The sequence below is a fragment of the Epinephelus fuscoguttatus genome, linkage group LG21, assembly GCF_011397635.1.
Source record: "Epinephelus fuscoguttatus linkage group LG21, E.fuscoguttatus.final_Chr_v1".
Classification (NCBI taxonomy): Eukaryota; Metazoa; Chordata; class Actinopteri; order Perciformes; family Serranidae; genus Epinephelus; species Epinephelus fuscoguttatus.
In genome coordinates this window covers 12,472,643-12,492,923 of record NC_064772.1, presented here as the reverse complement: position 1 = coordinate 12,492,923, position 20,281 = coordinate 12,472,643, and the positions used below count along the sequence as shown (strand labels likewise).

General features: G+C 38.9%; 1 protein-coding gene across 2 annotated transcripts in view; it reads right to left on the bottom strand.

The window, feature by feature from the left end:
- Window positions 1–3,828: 3,828 nt before the first annotated feature.
- The window catches only part of smpx (small muscle protein X-linked), a 29,811-nt gene continuing 13,358 nt past the window's right edge, over window positions 3,829–20,281 (bottom strand). For both annotated transcript variants that reach the window (XM_049565011.1, XM_049565012.1), the window contains 3 exons: window positions 17,250–17,336; window positions 13,490–13,642; window positions 3,829–4,603 (listed from right to left, as the gene is read on the bottom strand). In XM_049565011.1, coding sequence (XP_049420968.1) covers window positions 13,493–13,642; window positions 17,250–17,336 — 237 coding nt within the window. In that variant the 3' untranslated portion in view covers window positions 3,829–4,603; window positions 13,490–13,492. The remainder of the gene's footprint in view (window positions 4,604–13,489; window positions 13,643–17,249; window positions 17,337–20,281) is intronic.

The window sequence follows — 20,281 nt, the reverse complement described above, 5'->3', positions numbered from 1 at the left end:
CAAATATTATATTTTTTACTGCACTACATTTGTTTAACAGCAGTTACTTTGCAGTAAAAACACCAAATAAAGCAGTTTCACGTTACAAATCAGTATTTTGTCTATGCTGTTCGTCCTGTCGCAGACAGGCTGCTACCCCAGCACCTGCCGATGTGTGCTGACCTTTTTTTCTCAGATAACTAAAGATCCAGATGTTCAGGAGATTTTTACTGGGAGCTGATTGGTCTCTCTGTCTTCAAAACACAGACCCGACAATTTAAAGTGGTAAAAATACTGAATAAATCTGTGTTTTGGTGGACAAGGGGGGAAAAAACACAAATAGCCCTGTCTTAAGCCAATGCTGGTTTGTCCCTTCTGGGCTACTGCAGAAACATGGCAGTGCAACATGGCAGACTTCGTAGACAATGACCCACCTTCTGTATAGATTTAAACGGCTCATTCTAATGTAACGAAAACATAATTATTAAGCCCCATCTCCACCAAACACTTTCAGTATAGTACCTTTGGAAACAAAAGTAACCCTTCAGATATGGTACCTATGTGCAGAGTTGTTGTTTCTCACTGCTCCATCCATTACTCACTGTTTTTCCTCCTTTATCAGTCTGCACATTGTTTATTGTCCACAGAATGGGATTGCACGCTGACATGTTCAGAACAAAGGTCAAAGTTGTCATATTGAAATTTAAGGTGTGCTGATGGATTCACGTCATCAACTCATGCATTGAGTAACATTACCTTAAAAGTTGCCGGCAGTCGGCCAAGTGAATTAAGTTATTTTTCTCAGACTACAGCTGCTGTGAGAGGCAGCAAAACGTCCTTTCATTTTATAGTCTCACAGTCAGTTTTACAGTCTACTAATAAACTCTCCACGGTATGAACAGTGGTTAACTAACTCAAAACCAGCCACTACTCAGCCCTGAGCAGAGTGATCATCCGCTACTGACCAATCAACAGACTGCAGTGTTCACAGCTCCACCTTTTAGCACCAGATCTGTGTGCTAGGTACCCCAACAGAGGGGTGACCAAAAATGGTAATGGTACAGAACAGTTCCATTGGTACCATCCACAACTTCTAACAGTGGAAACAGAAAAAAAGTGTACCGAACTGAACTGAGCCGTACCGTACTGCTCTGTGGACACAGAGCTTTACTGTCAGGTGATTGTACACTAATAAAAACCTCTTCTTCTTAAAATATATTTTAAATCTAAAATCCATGTATAAATTTATATTATCAACCATAAATCTAACATAATGGACCTTTTAGCTGAATAAATTCTTTAAAAACCCTCTTGGATCAGTTGATAAACTGCATCGTCACAAAGCTGAAAATGGCCGTCTCTGACACATTTAGAAGGTGACTTTTTAGAGATATGTGGTCCTCACAGGACGGCCATGCTACAACCATATGATGGTCTTATAGAATATGATGCATTATACCTACCAATATATAAAGGAGTTGAGATTAGCACAGTCTGAAACATCTACAGCTGTAAAACTTAAATACAGTTTGCTGATACATACTTTTAATAAAGTAAGGTTTCGAATGCCGTACTCTTACTTGTAGTGGAGTATTGTCACAGTAAGATCTGAGTACTTCTTCCACCACTGCATATGTTTTCGTTTGATTGAAACGTTGGTTCAGAATTCAGCGCACAGGCTGCTCGCAAAGAGAAAAAACAAGATTCACGCCTTTTGAAACTGCACAGTGTTTTTAATCTTTCCCACACAATGTCAGATCCTCTCGTACGGCTGTTAAAACACCAGCAGTGTCTCTCTCTCCACCATGACCTGATGGAGGCTAAACTTAGCTACAGCTGCTCTGTGTGTGTTTGTCTGCGTGAACATGTGATGTGATGATGGATATCTGCTGTAATGGGGGCTGGTGGTGTGCTCGATGGCATGTGTGTGTGTTCTGTCCATGCAGCATTCCTTCATGAAACAGTCGGATTTGGAGGATCAAAGTGAATCTGCGCACAAAGATGCCCCTGACTCCCACGTAATACCCATTACATATGCACATAATACAAGGATATTACAACTAGAAATATCAGGGCTTATTTTTTAATGTGAAAACCTGACTCTGAAAGACTCTCTAGGCCACATCTTCCATCACAGAAAACACGGAGTTTTAATTTGCTTTTGTCAGAGTTTTCAGGGTATTTAATTTTGCCTGAATGTATTTTTTTTTAAATCAGTGCATGCATTATGTCACGCTCTGTTTACTGTCAGTCTCCTTACACCCACAGGCAAAAGAGGACGTCTCTGCCATGAAATAATCCCCTTTAAATATGTCACCTTAAAAACTTTACTGTCACGTCCTGTCGCCTTGCTCGGGGTGTCTTTGTTAGCTGATACAGCTGTCAACTTCATCAGCAAGACATTTTCTTTTTTAATGACAAGGAAACAAGACTAAGAGTCAGCATGCAAACATGTTCAAAATGATAATGCTAACATGCTGCTGATTTTTTTAATATGTTCACCAAGTTAGTTTAGCATGTTTACGTGCTAAGACTTGCAAATAAGCACCAAAAAAAGTAAAGCTGAGGCAGAATGTTGTTCATTTTGCAGGTATTTGTTCTGAAACAGAGTATAGAGTGGTGCAGGGATGATAGATTTTTGTAGGCCAACCCAGAAGTTAGCTTCCCCCTGGTTCCCTTGACAAAAACACAATGGGATTCTACATTGGAATTTTGATTATTACAGAAAATAAAACCTGCGGGAAACCAAAGTTTATGATACTTAAAACTTTTGTTCAGCAAGATAATCTTAATAAACGAACAACACTTTTTTTTTTTTTTTTTGAGGTGTAAATGCAATTGCCAGCAACAAAAAGCTACAACGTATCGCCATCAGTTGTTTTTTTTTAAATTTAATTTTATATACTTTATTAATCCCCGAGGGGAAATTCAATTTTTCGCATAGTGACAACATACCTTAAAATGACTTCACTTAAAGTTCACACAGTTCCAAACACTAATCTCCTGGGGAAAAGTCCTATGTTTTGTGACCTATCCACCACCCCAACCTGCATCCTTATGGGGGACTGCTTCCTCTTCAGCATCAACACCACAAGTGTAAAGGCAGTGTTAGGCATGATGACGTTTGATGTCTCATACAGCCTCTGTAGTCTCATTTCGCCACCTGTTGGCAACTGCCTTTTTTAAGACACATAAAAGCTTCAAAATTTAGAGTGGGGTATTTACTGACCTGTTCTTGTCATAGAGCAAAATGTGAACATCAGTTAAGCTTGTGTTAACCACAGACCTTATTTCAGACATCTAACCAAAAACCCAATTAAAAAAAAATCATTGACTTAAAGATGAGGGAACTGAAAGTGCAAAAATGTTAACTTATTTTCGTGTTTTAGGACTCATTTCTGCAGCACTCTAGAGCATGTATTGAGAATTTGACCTTATGCATGAAAAGTTAATGAATATCTGTGGATATATGTGTGCATATGTTAAAAACTTCACTAGACAGGTGAAGAATTTGACCTGCTGGTGTCGCTAGAGCAAAAGCCTGGGGATCACCAAAGTTAGTAAGACTCATCCTTTGGGAACCTTTAATATCTGTCCTAAATTCCATGGCAATACATCAAATAGCTGATGAGATATTTCAGTCTGGACCAGGTGGCGGACCATCCGAGATGTCCATCCATGGAGCCACGGTGCTAGCATGGCTAAAAATGTTACAAAATTCTGATAACAGAAAGCCTGTTTTCCACAGTGATTGAGGAAAACACAAAAAAGACAGAGTATAATAATATTTGACCACTATTCTCCTTCACTGTAATAGCAGATATAGCCAGTAATAAATAAAACACTGGATTTTTAGAACCATCTTGATTTATTGCAACATTTTCCTGAAGATAAGATTTTGGGAATCATAACAATAAAACAAGAAAAACAGTATTATTTTCCCTCCCAAACAAAGTAGTACAACTGAACTTAAATCCCATTGCATCATTGTAAATTGTTACATTGTTACATTTAGAAATGAATAATTTAATAGAAAGCATCTGTATAAATCAGTGGTGTATATTTGGAATTTTGACAGTATGTAAAATAATTGTCATCACAGAGTGTTCGTCAAGTGAATTCCTTAAATGTACGTCAACAAATCTCCTACTTAACCAGCTAACTCAGACTTTGAAATACTCCAAAAACTAAAAAAAAAGCAAAGAATAAGTTGTTATTGCATTATAACTCACTTACTCCTAAAAGTCCAAGCAAATTGGAGTTTTATCTGCAGCAGAAACAAGCCAGAAAATCTCGCTTTATATGAACAGTGATTAACTTTTTGTACAAATTATGATTTGAGTTTGGATTTAGTGACAAAACAATCTGACATGATAAGATAAATGTAAATATTTGTAGTGCTTTAACCTCTTATCGTACTGATAGAAAGAGAGTTTGTGGATGGCTGCTTCTTAGTGGTTTTGGTTAAATGCTGAACATTTTCTGCAGACGTTGGCTTCACACAAAGCTTTTATTTTTTCTGAACATGTTGGGATTAGTTTGTAGTTTGCTTAGTCTTCGGTGGCAGTGGGCAAGTCTGTGTCTATGAAGATTATCTGCCTTCCTCTTCGCCTGGCTGGGGATCCTGGAGGAAAGAGACAGATAAAGACACTGTGAGGGATTTTCACTGTCTGCTATCGGCAGGTCTCAGAGCTGCTGACCCCTGAGAGACAGCAGGAAGGGCCAGGACGACAAGGAGAAGGCCAGGTCACTGCATTCACTGATGCAGGCTTCCACATAAGATCTGGTTGATCTATCACCTGCTTTCTCCCTGCACTTATCTTTCTCTTGACCTTTTTCCATTTCTGTTTTTGTCTGTCTTGATCTCCCCTCACTGCCTGTTTATTTCCATCTGGAAGACTCAAGTTTTAGTCACATGCCTGACTTCCTCTGCATGGTACAGCTCGACTCGACTTGACTTGACTCCCTTTTGCTACCAAGTCGGAATTCTCCGCTGATAATCATAGCATATTATCATGATATCGTGCATGTAGTGCAGGGCATAGTATATATAGTCTATGGCATAGTATATGTAGTGTACAGCATAGTGTATGGTAGTGTACAATGTAGTGTACGTAGTGTAGGACATAGTGTACGTAGTGTAGGAAATAGTCTACATAGTGTAGGACATTGTGTACATACATAGTGTAGGACATAGTCTACGTAGTGTAAGACATTGTGTACGTAGTGTAGGACATAGTCTACGTAGTGTAGGACAGTCTGTGCAGTGTAGGACATAGTGTACATAGTGTAGGACATAGTCTACGTAGTGTAGGACGTAGTCTACGTAGTGTAGGACATAGTCTACGTAGTGTAGCACGTAGTCTACGTAGTGTAGGACATAGTCTCCGTAGTGTAAGACAATGTGTACGTAGTGTAGGACATAGTCTACGTAGTGTAGGACATACAGTGATGGAAAAAAGTTTTCGGACACCCTTAAAATTTTACACAATCTCAAATATTTGTGGAAAAATCTTTTTTGTGTTTCAAAAGGTGTGGCTGCATTAGACAGATACAAACAAATACAAATTATATTTTTTTGTTTATTGTTTACAAGAAAAACTAACAAAACTAAATTCTTGACAGTTTCAATATGTCAGTTCTCAACATTGTCGGTATCAAAGTCAACAAAGAACAGAATGTGTTCAAAACTGAACAAAAAATAAATAAACCATCACATCATCAAATTAATATTTAGTAGTCCTGCCACTGGCACGTAGTAGAGCTCTAATCCTGGCTGGCATGTTCCCCACGAGCCTTTCACACTGTTGAGGGGTAATCTTGTCCCATTCTTCTTGAATTACTGCTTTTAATTCTTCTAAATTCTTTGGTTTATGCTTTGAAACAGACCTTTTGATAATCCACCACAGATTTTCAATGGGGCTCATGTCCAGGGATTGAGCTGGCCACTCTAAGACCTGGATACTGTGCTCCTGCAGCCAAGTTCTACTGGCCTTGGATGTGTGGCAAGGGGCATTACCTTGTTGAAACATCCAGTTTTTACCTCAACGGAACAGTGCACGCGCAGAAGGGAGCATGTGGGTTTCAAGAATGGTACAATACTTGGTAGAGTTCAATGTGCCATCACAGACAGTGAGATGACCAACACCAGCAGCACTCATGCATCCCCAAACCATGATACTGCCTCCACCATGCTTGACAGTAGGTACTGTACATGCTGGAGATAATGCTTCGCCTGGCCTGCATCTGCACTTCTCACATTAGTAGGAGGAAGATAAAGCTGGAAACTGGACTCATCTGACCACAAAATCTTCTTCCAATTCCTGGCTGTCCAGTTCTTGTGTGCCTGGGCCCAACGACGCTGGCTAACCTCTTTCTCTCATTGATCAGGGGCTTCTTGATAGCCTTGTAGGACCTTAAGCCATGATCTAAAAGTCGGCCACGTACAGTGCGGGTGGAACACTGGACACCAGTTTGGTTTGACCACTGCTGCTGAAGCTCCTGTGATGTCATTCGGCGGTTTTGCCTGCACATGCGGATCAGGATGCGGTCATTTCTTGCTGAACAAAACCCTTGGATGCCCAGATCTTGGTTCGTCTTCCAAGCTGTTGGTTCGTCTGTATTTCTGCAGAGTGTATCCAACTGCTGAAGGACTGCATCTGCACTTCCTGGCTATCTGGCGGCAGCTGTACCCTTCCTGGCTGAGAATCTTTATCTTCAGGCGTGTTTCCTGCGTTAGGTTCCTTGTTTTAGCCATTTTTGTGTCTGAAGAACTTTCAAATGTGCTGGCTTTATGTAGACACGAAGCTTGGCAACAAAAAATGTGTCTTTTAATAAAAAGAACGACCTTCATCACTGGTACCAAAATGACCCAATACTCAAAATTTCTTATGTATTTTTCTGGAACCAATCAATTTTAAGTTTTTAATGGCTTTTGTAGGATTTATTTAGTATTTTGGCTGTGACTGTACTAAAAGAAATTGCACTTGAAGACCTAAGAGTGATTCTTAATGCAATATTTCACAAATGCATGGGATGTCCGAAAACTTTTTTCCACCACTGTAGTGTACGTAGTGAAGGACGTAGTCTACGTAGTGTAGGATGTAGTCTATGTAGTGTAGGACATAGTCTGCGTAGTGTAAGACATTGTGTACGTAGTGTAGGACATAGTCTGTGCAATGTAGGACATAGTGTACATAGTGTAGGACATAGTGTATATAGTGTAGAACATAGTCTACGTAGTGTAGGACGTAGTCTACGTAGTGTAGGACATAGTCTGTGCAATGTAGGACATAGTGTACATAGTGTAGGACATAGTGTATGTAGTGTAGGACGTAGTGTACATAGTGTAGGACATAGTCTATGTAGTGTAGGACGTAGTCTACGTAGTGTAGGACATAGTCTGTGCAGTATAGGACATAGTGTACATAGTGTAGGACATAGTGTACGTAGTGTAGGACATAGTCTGTGCAGTATAGGACATAGTGTACATAGTGTAGGACATAGTGTACGTAGTGTAGGACATAGTCTACATAGTGTATGGCATAGTGTACGTAGTATACTACGTAGTGTACGGCATAGTACAGGGTACAGCCTAGTTTACTACATAGTGTATGTTAGTGTATGAGTGAATAAAAAATTGTGGCTGCTATTGACGGTAACTTCGCTATTTAAAAATGGCAGGTTGTGCATGGTGTCCCGTGTTGCGCAAATGACAATTCGAGTGACAGCTCTCTCTGACGAATTACTGGTCTGCAGTGATTTAACTCCACCCTCTAGTATCCACTCATCTCGCTTGAAACTTTGACCGAGGTGGTATCAGACAGAGTACCAGGAAGGACCCACAGTTTTTGCTGATGGATATACAATAATATAATTGTGCTGTACCAAGCAGTGGAATTGCAGCAGTACAAAGATTTCTCAGGAGGCAGTGCAGGTCTTCAGGCCTGAAGTTCAGTGAATGAAGGCAAAGAGCTACAGCTCTGCTGGTTAAGATGAAAACAGGCTGACTGAGAGAAAGCTAATAATATGAAGCCTTTGACTCTTTGACAGCTTTAAAATGATGCAGTCCCTTGCTAAATTATGTTTGTGTTAGCTTAGCTGACCCCTCAGATTTGAAGTGGTTATACTAGCCTGCAGCTATGTAACTAAGACCGTCTAATAAACAAGACATTCCTCGCTCTTTTATATCTGTTTTTTCTTTTTGTTTGTTTTATTAGAGTGGGTTCAATGTCAGATTTTTAGCTCAAACTTCAGCTGTGTACTGCATACTAGTAGCAAACTGTGCATACGAATACACTTGTTGCAGTTACTGTACAAGTAATCAATGTACTTTTTCATTTTGTACCCACATAAAGTGATATATTATTTGGCTAAAACTAAGCGGACACTCCTGTTCTTGTACTGTACTCATGGTCTGTGGCTATTTTTCAAAGTTTGGGTTGGACCTCTGTGTTCCAATGAAGGAAAGTCTTAATGCTACAACATACAGTGATATTTCAGACAATATTTTGCTTCTAATTTTGTAGAGACAGTTAGGGTTTGACCCTGTCTTGTTTAAAAAATGATGATGCCCCAGAGCACAAAGCCAGGGCCACAAAAGAATTTTTTTTATTTTTTCCCAGTTTGGTGTGGAGGAAATTAACTGGCCTGCAGGGAGCCCTGACCTCAACCCCATCACACCACTGGGATGAACCCAACATTAGTGTTGGACCTCACTAATGCTCTTGTGGCTGAATTGGAGTGATTCCTGGTAGCCAGGATGCAAAATGTAGCGGAAAGCCTGAAACTAGAAGTGTGGAGGACATAGCAGCAAATTAATCCTTGACTGCTCGAGTCCCTCATGGTCCCCAGCAGACTAGTTATTATCAGCAGACCCATCCCCACACACAACTGTGGCGTGGGTTGCTTTAGCTGCATGTTAAGTCTCCAAACGTGGCTCAAATTAACTTGTGCAGCCTTTAACTTTGCTTGGGGATTGCAGGGATTTGCTCCCTGTTTTATTTATTCATCTTACATACTTTTGGCCATGCAGCTCACTAGACAAGATCTGACAGACGTCAATCAAACTGCAACCTTGGAATAACACCAAAGTCAAACTTTCCAAAGTCAAAGCCAGTGGTTTTTCTGATATTTACCACTTCATTTTCTGCTTTCCTTTTCATATTACAAGTGATTTTTGCAGTTGCGAGTAGCTCCCCTATTTCCTTTTTGCATTGCATCGTGGTTCAAATAGTGTCCATCAAAAGCACACTGAGAAATCAGGCAGATGCAGTACACTGCTGCTGTTATTTTCAATAATAATATCATTTTCCCAGTGTAAATGCACACTGTGAACCTGCTCACAAATACCATGCAGCATTATTTTTTTTCTGCCTCACAGAAACATGTTTAGAACTAAAACTTGAACCAGCTTCTCATTTATCTCCTACACAGCACACCCACATGGTTTGGGCAGGGCAGAACAGCCACAGTGTTTGGATATTGTGGTTTCTGTGTCCCGCTGAGAAAGTCGCAGCACAGACTGCCCCTCAGTGCTCACACACTTTTTCTAAAACACACACACACTCCTGTAAAGTGTAAATATAGAGCCTGACTCAACCCTTCCTGCCCACACACAGAGGCATCAACACACGCTGCTTGACCCAAACAAAGACTGCATGGCCCACAGTGACCCCCTGTGGCGAGCTCTGGCCACTGCAAGTATTTTCGTGGAGACGAGGTACACTGAGGAGCTGAATCTCGGCATTTATTATACTGTTACAGAGACATGATGACCAATAGTTTAATGTCTTGTTAGGTAAGGATGTAAAAACTGCTAAAAGCTTTAGATATCTCCCATAAAATGTCAAGTATCTGTTTAAAATCATTTAATATGCAGAGGTAAAACATTTCTTCATATTTATGTAAGTAAAAATGATTTTCTCACTTATCAAGCAGACAGTTTTGATTAATTTGTCCAGCTTTTATGGAATTAATAGTGTGCCTTGTGATTTTTAGAGCACTGAAAAAGATTTTTTGCAAGTACCTAATTTGAGGAGATGTTATTTATCAAGCAACTACAGATATAATTTGACTTGCTCAATGGTTTGCATGTCCTCCCAGTGTCTGGTTTGTTTCCTCCCACATTGCAATGGCATGCTGATTAGGTGGGTTTAAAACTACCAATTGCCTGTTTCAGGTGAATGTATTCATCTGTGTACCTGATCAACCTGCCCAAGATAAGCAGTTGTGGAAACTGTAGACATGTAGACTAGGTAATCTAGTTTTAACAGTATGTCTGTGAGGTACTTAAGAAAAAGATTGATGTACTTCATTTCAGAGTAAAATATTTTACTTTTTACTGGATTTTACAAACACAACATATGAAGAGCTTTTAAATGGGGACGCATTGTAAAAGATTAAACTACCCAGCAGTATAAGAGCATTACATCTGAATTGATAAGTTGATTAATTGATTAGTTGAGTATGATTAGAAGATTATTCTTAATGAAAAATAGCAAAACTTTAATGGTTTGAGCTTCACAAATGTGAAGATTTGCTTCTTTTTTTGTCTTAAATGACAGTAAACAGTAAAATGTGATCGCATTTGTCACTGTTGTTTCTGATGTTTACAAAGCAAACAATTTATGAATTTATAGAAACTATTGGCAGATTAATCTGGGGCCGTAACTAATTATTCTTTTCATTATCGATTAGTTGTTTTTGTCAGGAAATGGTTAAAAAAAAAGTACTTGATACAGTCACCCACAGCCCAAGATGATCTATTTTGATAGCTTGTTTCATTCCTTTATCAGTCCAAACCACAAATTCATTCAGTCTTCTGTCATATATGAAAAAGAAAAACATTTGAGAAGCTAAACTCACCAAATATATAACATTTCCGCTTCAAAAACTGACTAAAACGATTGAGCAAGTAGAGGGTGCACATTAAATTTCTGACAAATGACTCATCGATTTATTGTTGTGGCTCTAGATTTATAATGAATCATAACCCACAGCCCTGATATAATATATACATACTACACACTTTACTTATTGGAGTCAGTGGTCCCCAGTGTTTTTGTTTAAGGGACCCCTTTTCAAGAATTGAGTAAACTGACAAACCCAAACTAAGTGAAATATTTTACCGATATTTCATATAATACTCAGTGCAGAATAACAGTACAGAACAACTGATAAACTGTACAAATCACTTATTTAGTGAATACAATAACTGCAGTAACTGTTTTCTTCTCTCTGACGCCTGGTTTCTGTTCTATTAGCTGGCTGCGCACTTTTCTAATGCAGGGGGAGGCTATTCAGAGTGTGTTCAGGTCTTCACTGTGTCCTTATACTGTGACATTATTTTGAAGTTTATATCTTGAATAATAATCTAAACTTTAAAAATAATAATTCAAATTAGTTTACCTCAGAGAAATGAATGCAAAGATAAAGGGCTACTGTATATTTTTAGGAAAAGATTCCTCACATCCCTTAAAATCTAGAATACTTCAGGGACCCCTAGTGGGGGTCATGACCCCCAGGTTCAGAACAAGTGACTTGAGTAGCATTTTGAGTGCAAGACAATCAGTGTGGTATTGGTCAGAATACTTCAGTATCTGCATGTGTGGCGTGTTGTTGTGGCATTAGATAGTTATCTACTGTTTTCATGAACTGGATTTGCATCATTCACAAAGTTTGTGAACACATCTTTGTGAGCCCACACCATGGTTTGGTTCTGATTTGCATTTTCCTCTTTGGCTCCACCATATCTGCACTGCACAACACTGAAAAGGGCTGCGGCAAATAATTCCAAGCAGGCCGTTAGCGTGAGGCATCAGTGGGACATTCGATGTATCCAAATAATGATGACAATAGATACACAAATGACCTGTTGACTGGGCACACCTGTAGCAGCTCCTGATGAAATCCTGCTTCTGTGAAGGTGCAAATATTCATGTTTTCAAACTTTAAAAAGTATATAAACAACTGAAACATTAAATTTATACCTTTGGTTTTAAATTCTTCATCTTTGAACCCATATTTTGGGGTACCTTGTAGCTAAAAAAACACTTAACATTTGTTTTATTATTTTAATACTTAATGACTTAATTAATAATCAAAATAGATAACTTCATGAGTATTGCTTTTAACATGATTTTGAACTGATGGGATGTTTCAAAGTCCACTTCTGTTAACTCTATGGGGTCTCAGAGACTTCTGCTGTAAAACAAAATGGTTAAATACAGTTTTAATCTAAAGGCTTTAAATGATATACACATAACTATGAAGTGTACAATATATTATTTAGGGTATCACCAAAATACTTTTTAGGTACTTTTATGTAAGCACAAGTGAATGAGACTAGGTTAGGACATATCTAGAGGTAATAAGAACTATTTAAGAGGGACTAAATGATTACAGGGCACTGTGGCAGTATCAACAACAAGACAGCAACAATGGGTTAACAGTGTTGATACTGAAATAAAATTATTTATACTCTTAAGTTATTTTAAAGTTGTGGATTTTTTAAAATGTTTAAAATGTTTAACCTTTTATAATTTAGTTTTATTTATTTATTCATTCCTATTATTGTTGGTGCTGAGGAACAAAACATTAGGCAAAACTTTAGCTTAGAAGTGTTGCTGAGACATTATTAATATTATTAACATTAAAACATTTTTTTTAGTTTTATAGGTTTATGTTTTTAGTCTGATGAGTAACAACTGGGCTGTGAGGTAGAAAGTGGTTTCTGGCACAACTTCACCGATTCACAAGGTGCATGGAGAGTGAGGAAACACTGAAGAATGTCAAAAAAGCTCCAGCAACACTTGTGGTATGGAAAGAAACTTTATTGACCGACGCGTTTCGGCTTGTGGCCGATGACCCTGATGAAGGCCACAAGCCAAAACGCATCGGTCAGTAAAATTTCTAACAACTGGGCTGTAAAATAAAGTGGTCTCTTGTTCATCCCATTTATAATAATGCTTATTATGAAGTATTTTTAAACACATTTTGTAAAGACATAAAGGTTACAAGGCTAAAGTCTACTGGCACCTACACCTACAGTCTACTGGGTAATTTAAAAAGTAGTTACAGTGTACAAGATACATTCTAACCTGTGGGCTGCAATCTATACTTTCAAAGTATTATGTAGTACTACTCGCAAATCTTTAATAAGTCTATTTAGATTTTTTTTTACACTAAACATAGGTAAAGTCTCTATGTAGAACAGCATACATGTATCTGTGAATGACTTATAAATAATTATAAAATAAGAAACAATTTTTTTATTTGATGTAATATGGTCATTTCTGCATTTTGTTACTTTCACCAAAGCCCAGCTTATAGCCAGGGGAGGCTTACCACTTCAGTAGTTTTTACATATCAGGTTTTTGACAAGGTCATAAAGAGAGAAAAAATAATATTTAAATGTATGAACTGTTTGATGTTTTTAATTATTATCTGTACACATTAGCGGTGTGTGGCATCCCAAAACACTAAGGAGGAGGATTTTCTGACCACCTACATGTTAATCTTTGGTAACCCATCGTAGTTCGCTCTTGACGTTCTGCAGCTCTGACAGATTAACGGCAGGACCCGGCAGTTTAACCGCACCGGGCAACGTCTTCTTCTCCTCTGGCGTCTCGGCGGCGGCGCAGGGCGGGTCTGGTGAATGAGCCTGATAAAATAATTATACAACAGAAGTATTATTATTTTGGGATAACCTGATTAAATTAGTCAACAGCTTCATTGTTCTTCAAATCCAACAATCTCACTGAAGAATACTGTATAATACACTCTGTCATGTGCATGTTGGTATACAGGAATTCTCCCTTGACCCCTTAAAAATATTCACAGTACTTTGTCCAAACAGTAGATTTGGGGTTTATTCAATTTAACATTATCAACAAGATGCTCCACATACCTTACGTTCCTTCTCACTGCCTGTACCTACCTGCTAGCGCTACTGCTGCACTGTTTTGCTCATTGAAAGGGCGTTTCAGGCATTTCAATTGTCTTTAAAGCGTCCGCGTTTCTAGCGCCACCTGTAGGTCTGATCGGCCCCTTAAAAATCTAAAATCTAGTAACTACAAATTCACTCCAAATGGAATAAAAAACAATTGAAACTGTCTTTTTGACATTTATTTTATCTTACACAATATTATTATGCCATGTTAGTTTTTAAGTTTGGGGAAGATATGGTGAAAATTTTGCAATTGACCTATGAAAAGGTTAGCTAAAAAGCAGGAAAGTTAAAGCTAGCTGGTGAGGTAGCATTAGCTAGCCTATGCTAAAGCTAAACTTACCAGCTCTTTCCCACTGGTCCTCAATGTTGTGGCTAAGAAGCCAACACTTTTCACCTCCTTTTTTTAAAAAAACAAAAAACAAAACAAAACCTTTATCCCTATTTTATTTACTTCTCTCTGTGTCTGTATAGGACAGTATCAGGATGCAGAAACGAGTCCTAAAACCTAAAACCTGGAGATGAGTTAGAATGAGTTAGCAGTTAGCAGTAGAGGCCATCCCCACTAATAATTTTCCTAGTCGCCTGTTAATTACACTATCAGTTACTTCCATGTTTCAGATGATGTGTCATGTTTTTAGTCCACGAATGATAGGCAAATGTTTGCCTGCAGAGTTTACATATCACCTTGGGTTCTTCCTTCACCTTCTCAAAATGATTCCACACTTTGGATTTCCTCACCGACATGTTATGAAGTAGCTTGCGTGATATCTGAAGGTACCAGCTGTGTTAATTAGGTGGCCATACTCATGCCGCGTCGTTAACCGTCTGGAGTTAACTGAACTGCTGAATTGCTGTGAAATGACTTCTGATCACGTAATCTCCTTTATTCTTATGGTTACTACCTGCCCCTGTTTTGTGGGGACACGTACTGAGGCCGTACCCTAAGTTTCAATGTGTTGGTATTGTCCTGCCGTGTTGGTAGAAATTTAAAAATTAACAAAGAGGAAGAAACAAATGTTGTAGCCTGCGTATTGCCCACAGCCCAGAAAGACTGGGGAACACCAACAATCAAGAAAAGAGGGTTACAAATATATGAAAATTTTTCATAAATTATTGCATTACGTATCCATGTAGATTAATTTCTTATTAATATTGACAGCCCTGCAGTTCTGTGGAATTCCTCTTTGATGATCCTTTCTCATTTACACCCAGGAAAGAACCACAAAAACAGGCAAAAGTCTTTTCAGAGCCAGGGTCCCTTTTCTTATGGCCCGACAGATGGCTGCCTTGCTGATGTGTTCAGTGTCTCTGATGTTATAAAGAAAACTGCCATTGCCGAAAGGCATTGCATAAAATTTGCTCCGATGATGATGCAAATCCACGATGTGTAATATTTGATATATCTGGGTGGAACAGATTGTGAAGATAAATGATACAGTGAGGTGAAACGGTATCTTTCATAGACACTCCACCGGGAATGATAAAGACAACCAAACAAGGTCTAATCAACATCTCCTAACGCGACAGCCTCTGAATAATTTGTGCCTTATCGCCCACAACTTTATTCAACACGCCATGTTTCTCCTTCCTACTACACGCTCAGTTGGGATCAGCCGGCCAGCAGGTTTGCTTCATGGAGTATGTTGCCATAGTTACTAACTCAGGGTTACACTGAACTGGAAAGTGGAGGCGTAAAATTCAAGAGTTTCCCTCATCTCAGGCTTAACATACTCAGAGTTTTCACTAATTTCACTTTCTGAAATAGGAGCTGATCTTCTTCCAGGTGCTGTTTATAAGTGTATAGGCCTATCGTCCATGGGAAAGCTTTGGGCAATCCTGCACTAAAAAGATTTTCCATATTTATCACAGACTGGTATTTACGGAAGAAGGAAAAGATATCTGTCAACTGTAATTGGTTTGTAACATGACTCCTGTCTGACTACTGAGCGTGGCCTCTTCCTGTGTCTGTCCTTTCAAATTAAATTCTCACATGGTCCACTCATATAGGTTTTGATTTATTTTGACGAGGTACAGCTCCTTATAGAGTTTCATGTTTTCTTTTTTCTTTCATTCTTTTTTTTTGTCTGTTTTTCTGCGACTAAAGAACCAATAAAATCTCACAGACTAAAAACCTTTCTGGTTTGGTCGACTATTAGGGGGCAGCCCTAGTTAGTGTTTTTTTGCACTTCCAGTTGCTCGCCTCAGACTCACTGTATTTTTTTTTTTTTTTTTTTTTAAATTTTTGGAGAGGTGCCTGAAATAAGGTGTGTGGTTAATACAAACATAAGAGATTTTCAGGTTTAGTTTTACAACATAAAATATGTCTGGAAATACCCCACTTGTGAATTTGAAGCCTGTACAAAAAGTTGCTAGCAAGTGGCTAAATGAGACTAGACTTATCACGCTGAACACAGAAACTCATCTACTGTAAAACTTCAATTAATAGCCTGGGATATGTAGAGTGGCTTTTTGGTTAGATGCCTGAAATAAGGTCTGTGGTTAACACATGCTTAAGAGACTTCAAAGTTTTGTTCTACAAAATAAAATATGTCAGTAAATACCCTACTCATGAATGACTAAGCTTTTAGCTACGTGTATTTAAACAGGTGGTTGCTAACAAGTGGCTAAATGTGACTACAGAATGTCATCACAGCTTTACAGCCTTGTTGTTGTGGTGATGCTGAAGTCATGCAACGGTAGTGTAGTTTGTTTATAGCCTGATGTTAGCATTTTATCTCTGGCAAAAATCATATAAGTTTTTTTCATTTGTGAAGATTATTTTGCTGGAAACTACAAACTATGATGAACTTTAGTTTGTTTGCAGAATCCAGTAGGAAAATCCCAGTGGCTTTTTGTTGAGGCAAGGCTACATTCCTGGTCGGCCTACAAAAAACTGTCATCCCTGCAGCACTCTATTATCCCTCTCAGCTATCGGGAGACACACAGAAGTGCTGTGAGTGAAGGTGGTGATGGTGATGACAATAAAGGAGCAGTACACGGTGGCACACATTAAAAACGGTGTTTTGTGGGTAAATACAAGATGAAAATTTTTCACTCATATTGCTTATATATTACATTATCTATGTATGTTGTATTGGGCATGTGTGATATGACAGGAATACAAAATGCAGCATGTACCAACTGAGGAAAAGTGATGCAAATGTGCTTCTTGTTTGCACACAAAATCTACTATTGACACATCAGATGAAGCTACAGAAAGCTGCTGGTAAATGTTTGATTTCACTTTCTTGTACGTGTGTGTGTGTGTGTGTGTGTGTGTGTGTGTGTTTTTATGTGTGTTTCCCCTGTGTTGTCTTACCTCTTCTGTGTCTACTGTCTCCTCTCTCCTCTTGACAGGATGTCCCGCCCCTGGACGCAGAGCTCCCATCGGGATGTTCAAATTAGCCTGACGGACAGCGAGAAGAGCCAATGAGATACTTTCAACACTTTAAACAAATTTTCTGTCTCTGAGTCTCTGCATGTGTGTGTGTGTGTGTGTGTGTGTGTGTGCATATGTTTGTGTGCGTGTGTGTGTGTGTGTGTGTGTGTACACCTCCTGTTTCCTCAAAAACCCTCGTTTTGATTATGACCACTACTTCCTGGTTTAATCATGTCCCTAAAAAGGGCGTTGTGTCTTTATGAAAATTGGGACACGCACACACCCACACACACACACACACACACACACACACACACAGAGCTCAGAGATCTGCCTGCTAACTTGATGTTCCTGCTGCCTGCTCCTGGCGTCCTGTCACTTGGATTTGATGTGTTTTTTTTGCATTGTACTGTACTGTATTGTATATATGCTCATATTGTACAGCTGTACAGAGAGGGAGTTTGGTGTGTGTCACAGAGGACGCTGGGTTTTTATTTTTTCTTGAGGTTACTGTTTAAAGTTCTGGAAGAAAATCGCCTCATTCGCGGCATGTTTGCTCAGATTTGTATCCCTGTAATGTTGCTTTGGCTGGGGTTGTTTACTGTCTTATGCTTAGCGTGCTGTCGGCAATCATCTTCTGACATTCCAACCAAAGGTTAGACCAATATTTCACCCTAAATTTGAAATTCAATCATAGTTTGACATTTTATGGAATAAGTTTTTTGCTTTCTTGCCAAGAGTAAAATGGGAAGACTGAATCCGATATCATATCTGTGAAGCTGGAGCTGGAATTAGCTTAGCTTAGCTTAGCATAAAGGCTGGAAACAGGTGGAAGCCTTGCCCTATCGAACATGACACATTATAGGCCTACATTATAAAATTCTACCAGCACCTTTTAAAGTCCACTAATATGATCTAACTTGTTTGTTTGATCATACACTCTTCTGTTTAAGGCTGCCTGTTTCTGCTTGCTTCCGGTCTTTATGCTACGCTAAGCTAATTGTCTCCTGGCTGTAGTTTCATGATCAGTGTTGGGTAGTAATTCATTACAGTAAAACTACTTTACCCAGTAACACAATATCATCAATAAATAATACAGTTACAAATATATTGTTAGAGCCTTACTTTTGTCGTCACCCTCCCTACTGATTTAAAATCCAAATATCAGTCACATCCCCGGATTCATTTTTGCAATCATCATGGATGCATGTCACAAAGCAGCAAGCTAGCTTGGAAGATAGAAGCATTCAGTGGCTGGAAATATTCACATTTCTTTGATGTTTTTGGGACAAAAGATGATAAGAACATTGCTGTTCCAGGTAGTGGCACCAAGACTCTTTCCTCTGTGAAAAACACAACTTCAAATGTCCTGAGACACCTACTACGATAGCTTAACGACACAAAGGTCCAGGAAATACACCCCACCAAAGCTGAGCCCTCCTTGGCTGTGGAGGACGGCTGTAGTCCTACAAGGCTGAACAACCAAAACTGGATTTTAATAATTGAAAGCTGCAGGCAACAAGAGAAAAGAGCTAATGATGCTTGTGTCTGGATGTGTAATGGATGAAATGTTGCTGATCTCCGTTATTCACTCTCTGTCTTAAAGACAGAGCCTTGTTAAAATACAATCACAAGCAACAGAGGACCCCCCAACAAATTACTGTTGGCAGGGAGTAAAATTAAGTAAAGTATTGATATTACTTTTGAAAAGAGCAAAGAGTAATAAATTACCTGTTTTGTTGAGCCCAACACAGATCATGATCAACAGACACAGATATGAGACGGCTATCGATCTTCATCTTTAAATCCCGGCAACAAAGTGAATTCACAAAATGTTGAACTCTTCCTTTAACTCTGTTCAAACACAAACTCAAGAGCCCGTGCTGTATTTCCATCTGAGCCTCCTTGCATTACTAAAGGGCCATACCAGTGTGTTTGCAAGTTTTAGTTTTTTAAAGGGACACTCAAGAGATACAGCGTTGCACTATAAAGGGTGTAAAGAGAGAATGGTCAGAACTGATGGAGCGGAGGCAGAGATATTCTGATATGCATTTAGTCTCCAATAAGCTCCAAAAATGCTGGATCTTACAATTTACATGATACAACTACCATGAAGAGTGTAGAGTTGAGAAGTTGAAAAGTCATAACAATATTGTATCTTCATCCAAAATGTGTGCAGATGTGATATTCACTGTGATGGATAACACATTTGGCAACCTGTGAGAGTGTGACATTAATGGAAACAAATGGATGCCTGGCTAGAACAGTAGAAATGTACATTCACATGTCTGTTATGTAAAGTCAATGTGATTTCTACTCTCCAAAGTCTTCTCCAAACAGTCTCTGCAGACAGTCCATCAGAGTGAATTATAAATGAAAGTACTCAAAAATTGGGCTTCCTGAGTGTTACTGCTGTAGCGACGGAGCTAATTTAAGTATTTTATATACTGTTGGTTAGTTTAATTTTGGGCTGCTTGTAACAATTATTTAATTTTTGAACAAATCAAAAACTGATTAAAGGTTCAGTAGGTAAAGATAAGAAAAACAACTTTTATCATATTTCCTTGAATTGTCACTATATCCTGACAGTAGTGCATGAGACAGATAATCAGTGAAAAAAAGGCTCCTCTCTCCCCTCCTAGTGCTCCTGATGGCATCTGCAAGAATCCACCGTACCTGAACTAAAGTAGCTTTGCAAACAGAAGAAGACAAATGATGAAAAACAAGCTTTCACTTTTCCAGAGGGTGGACGATGGACTTTCATCCATGGTCTTTGCTGTGTATGCTGTTATTGGCTGTACAGCTTGTCAGACTCGTGTCAGAGACTCCTTGGCTCTGATTGGTTGTTTTTGTTCAGGTGTGGTGGATTTTTGCAAACGCCATTAGCAGCACTAGGAGGAGCCAGAAGAACCTGATTTTTGTACTATTGTACCTGATGTACTACTGTCAGGATATAGTGGCAGTTATGACGA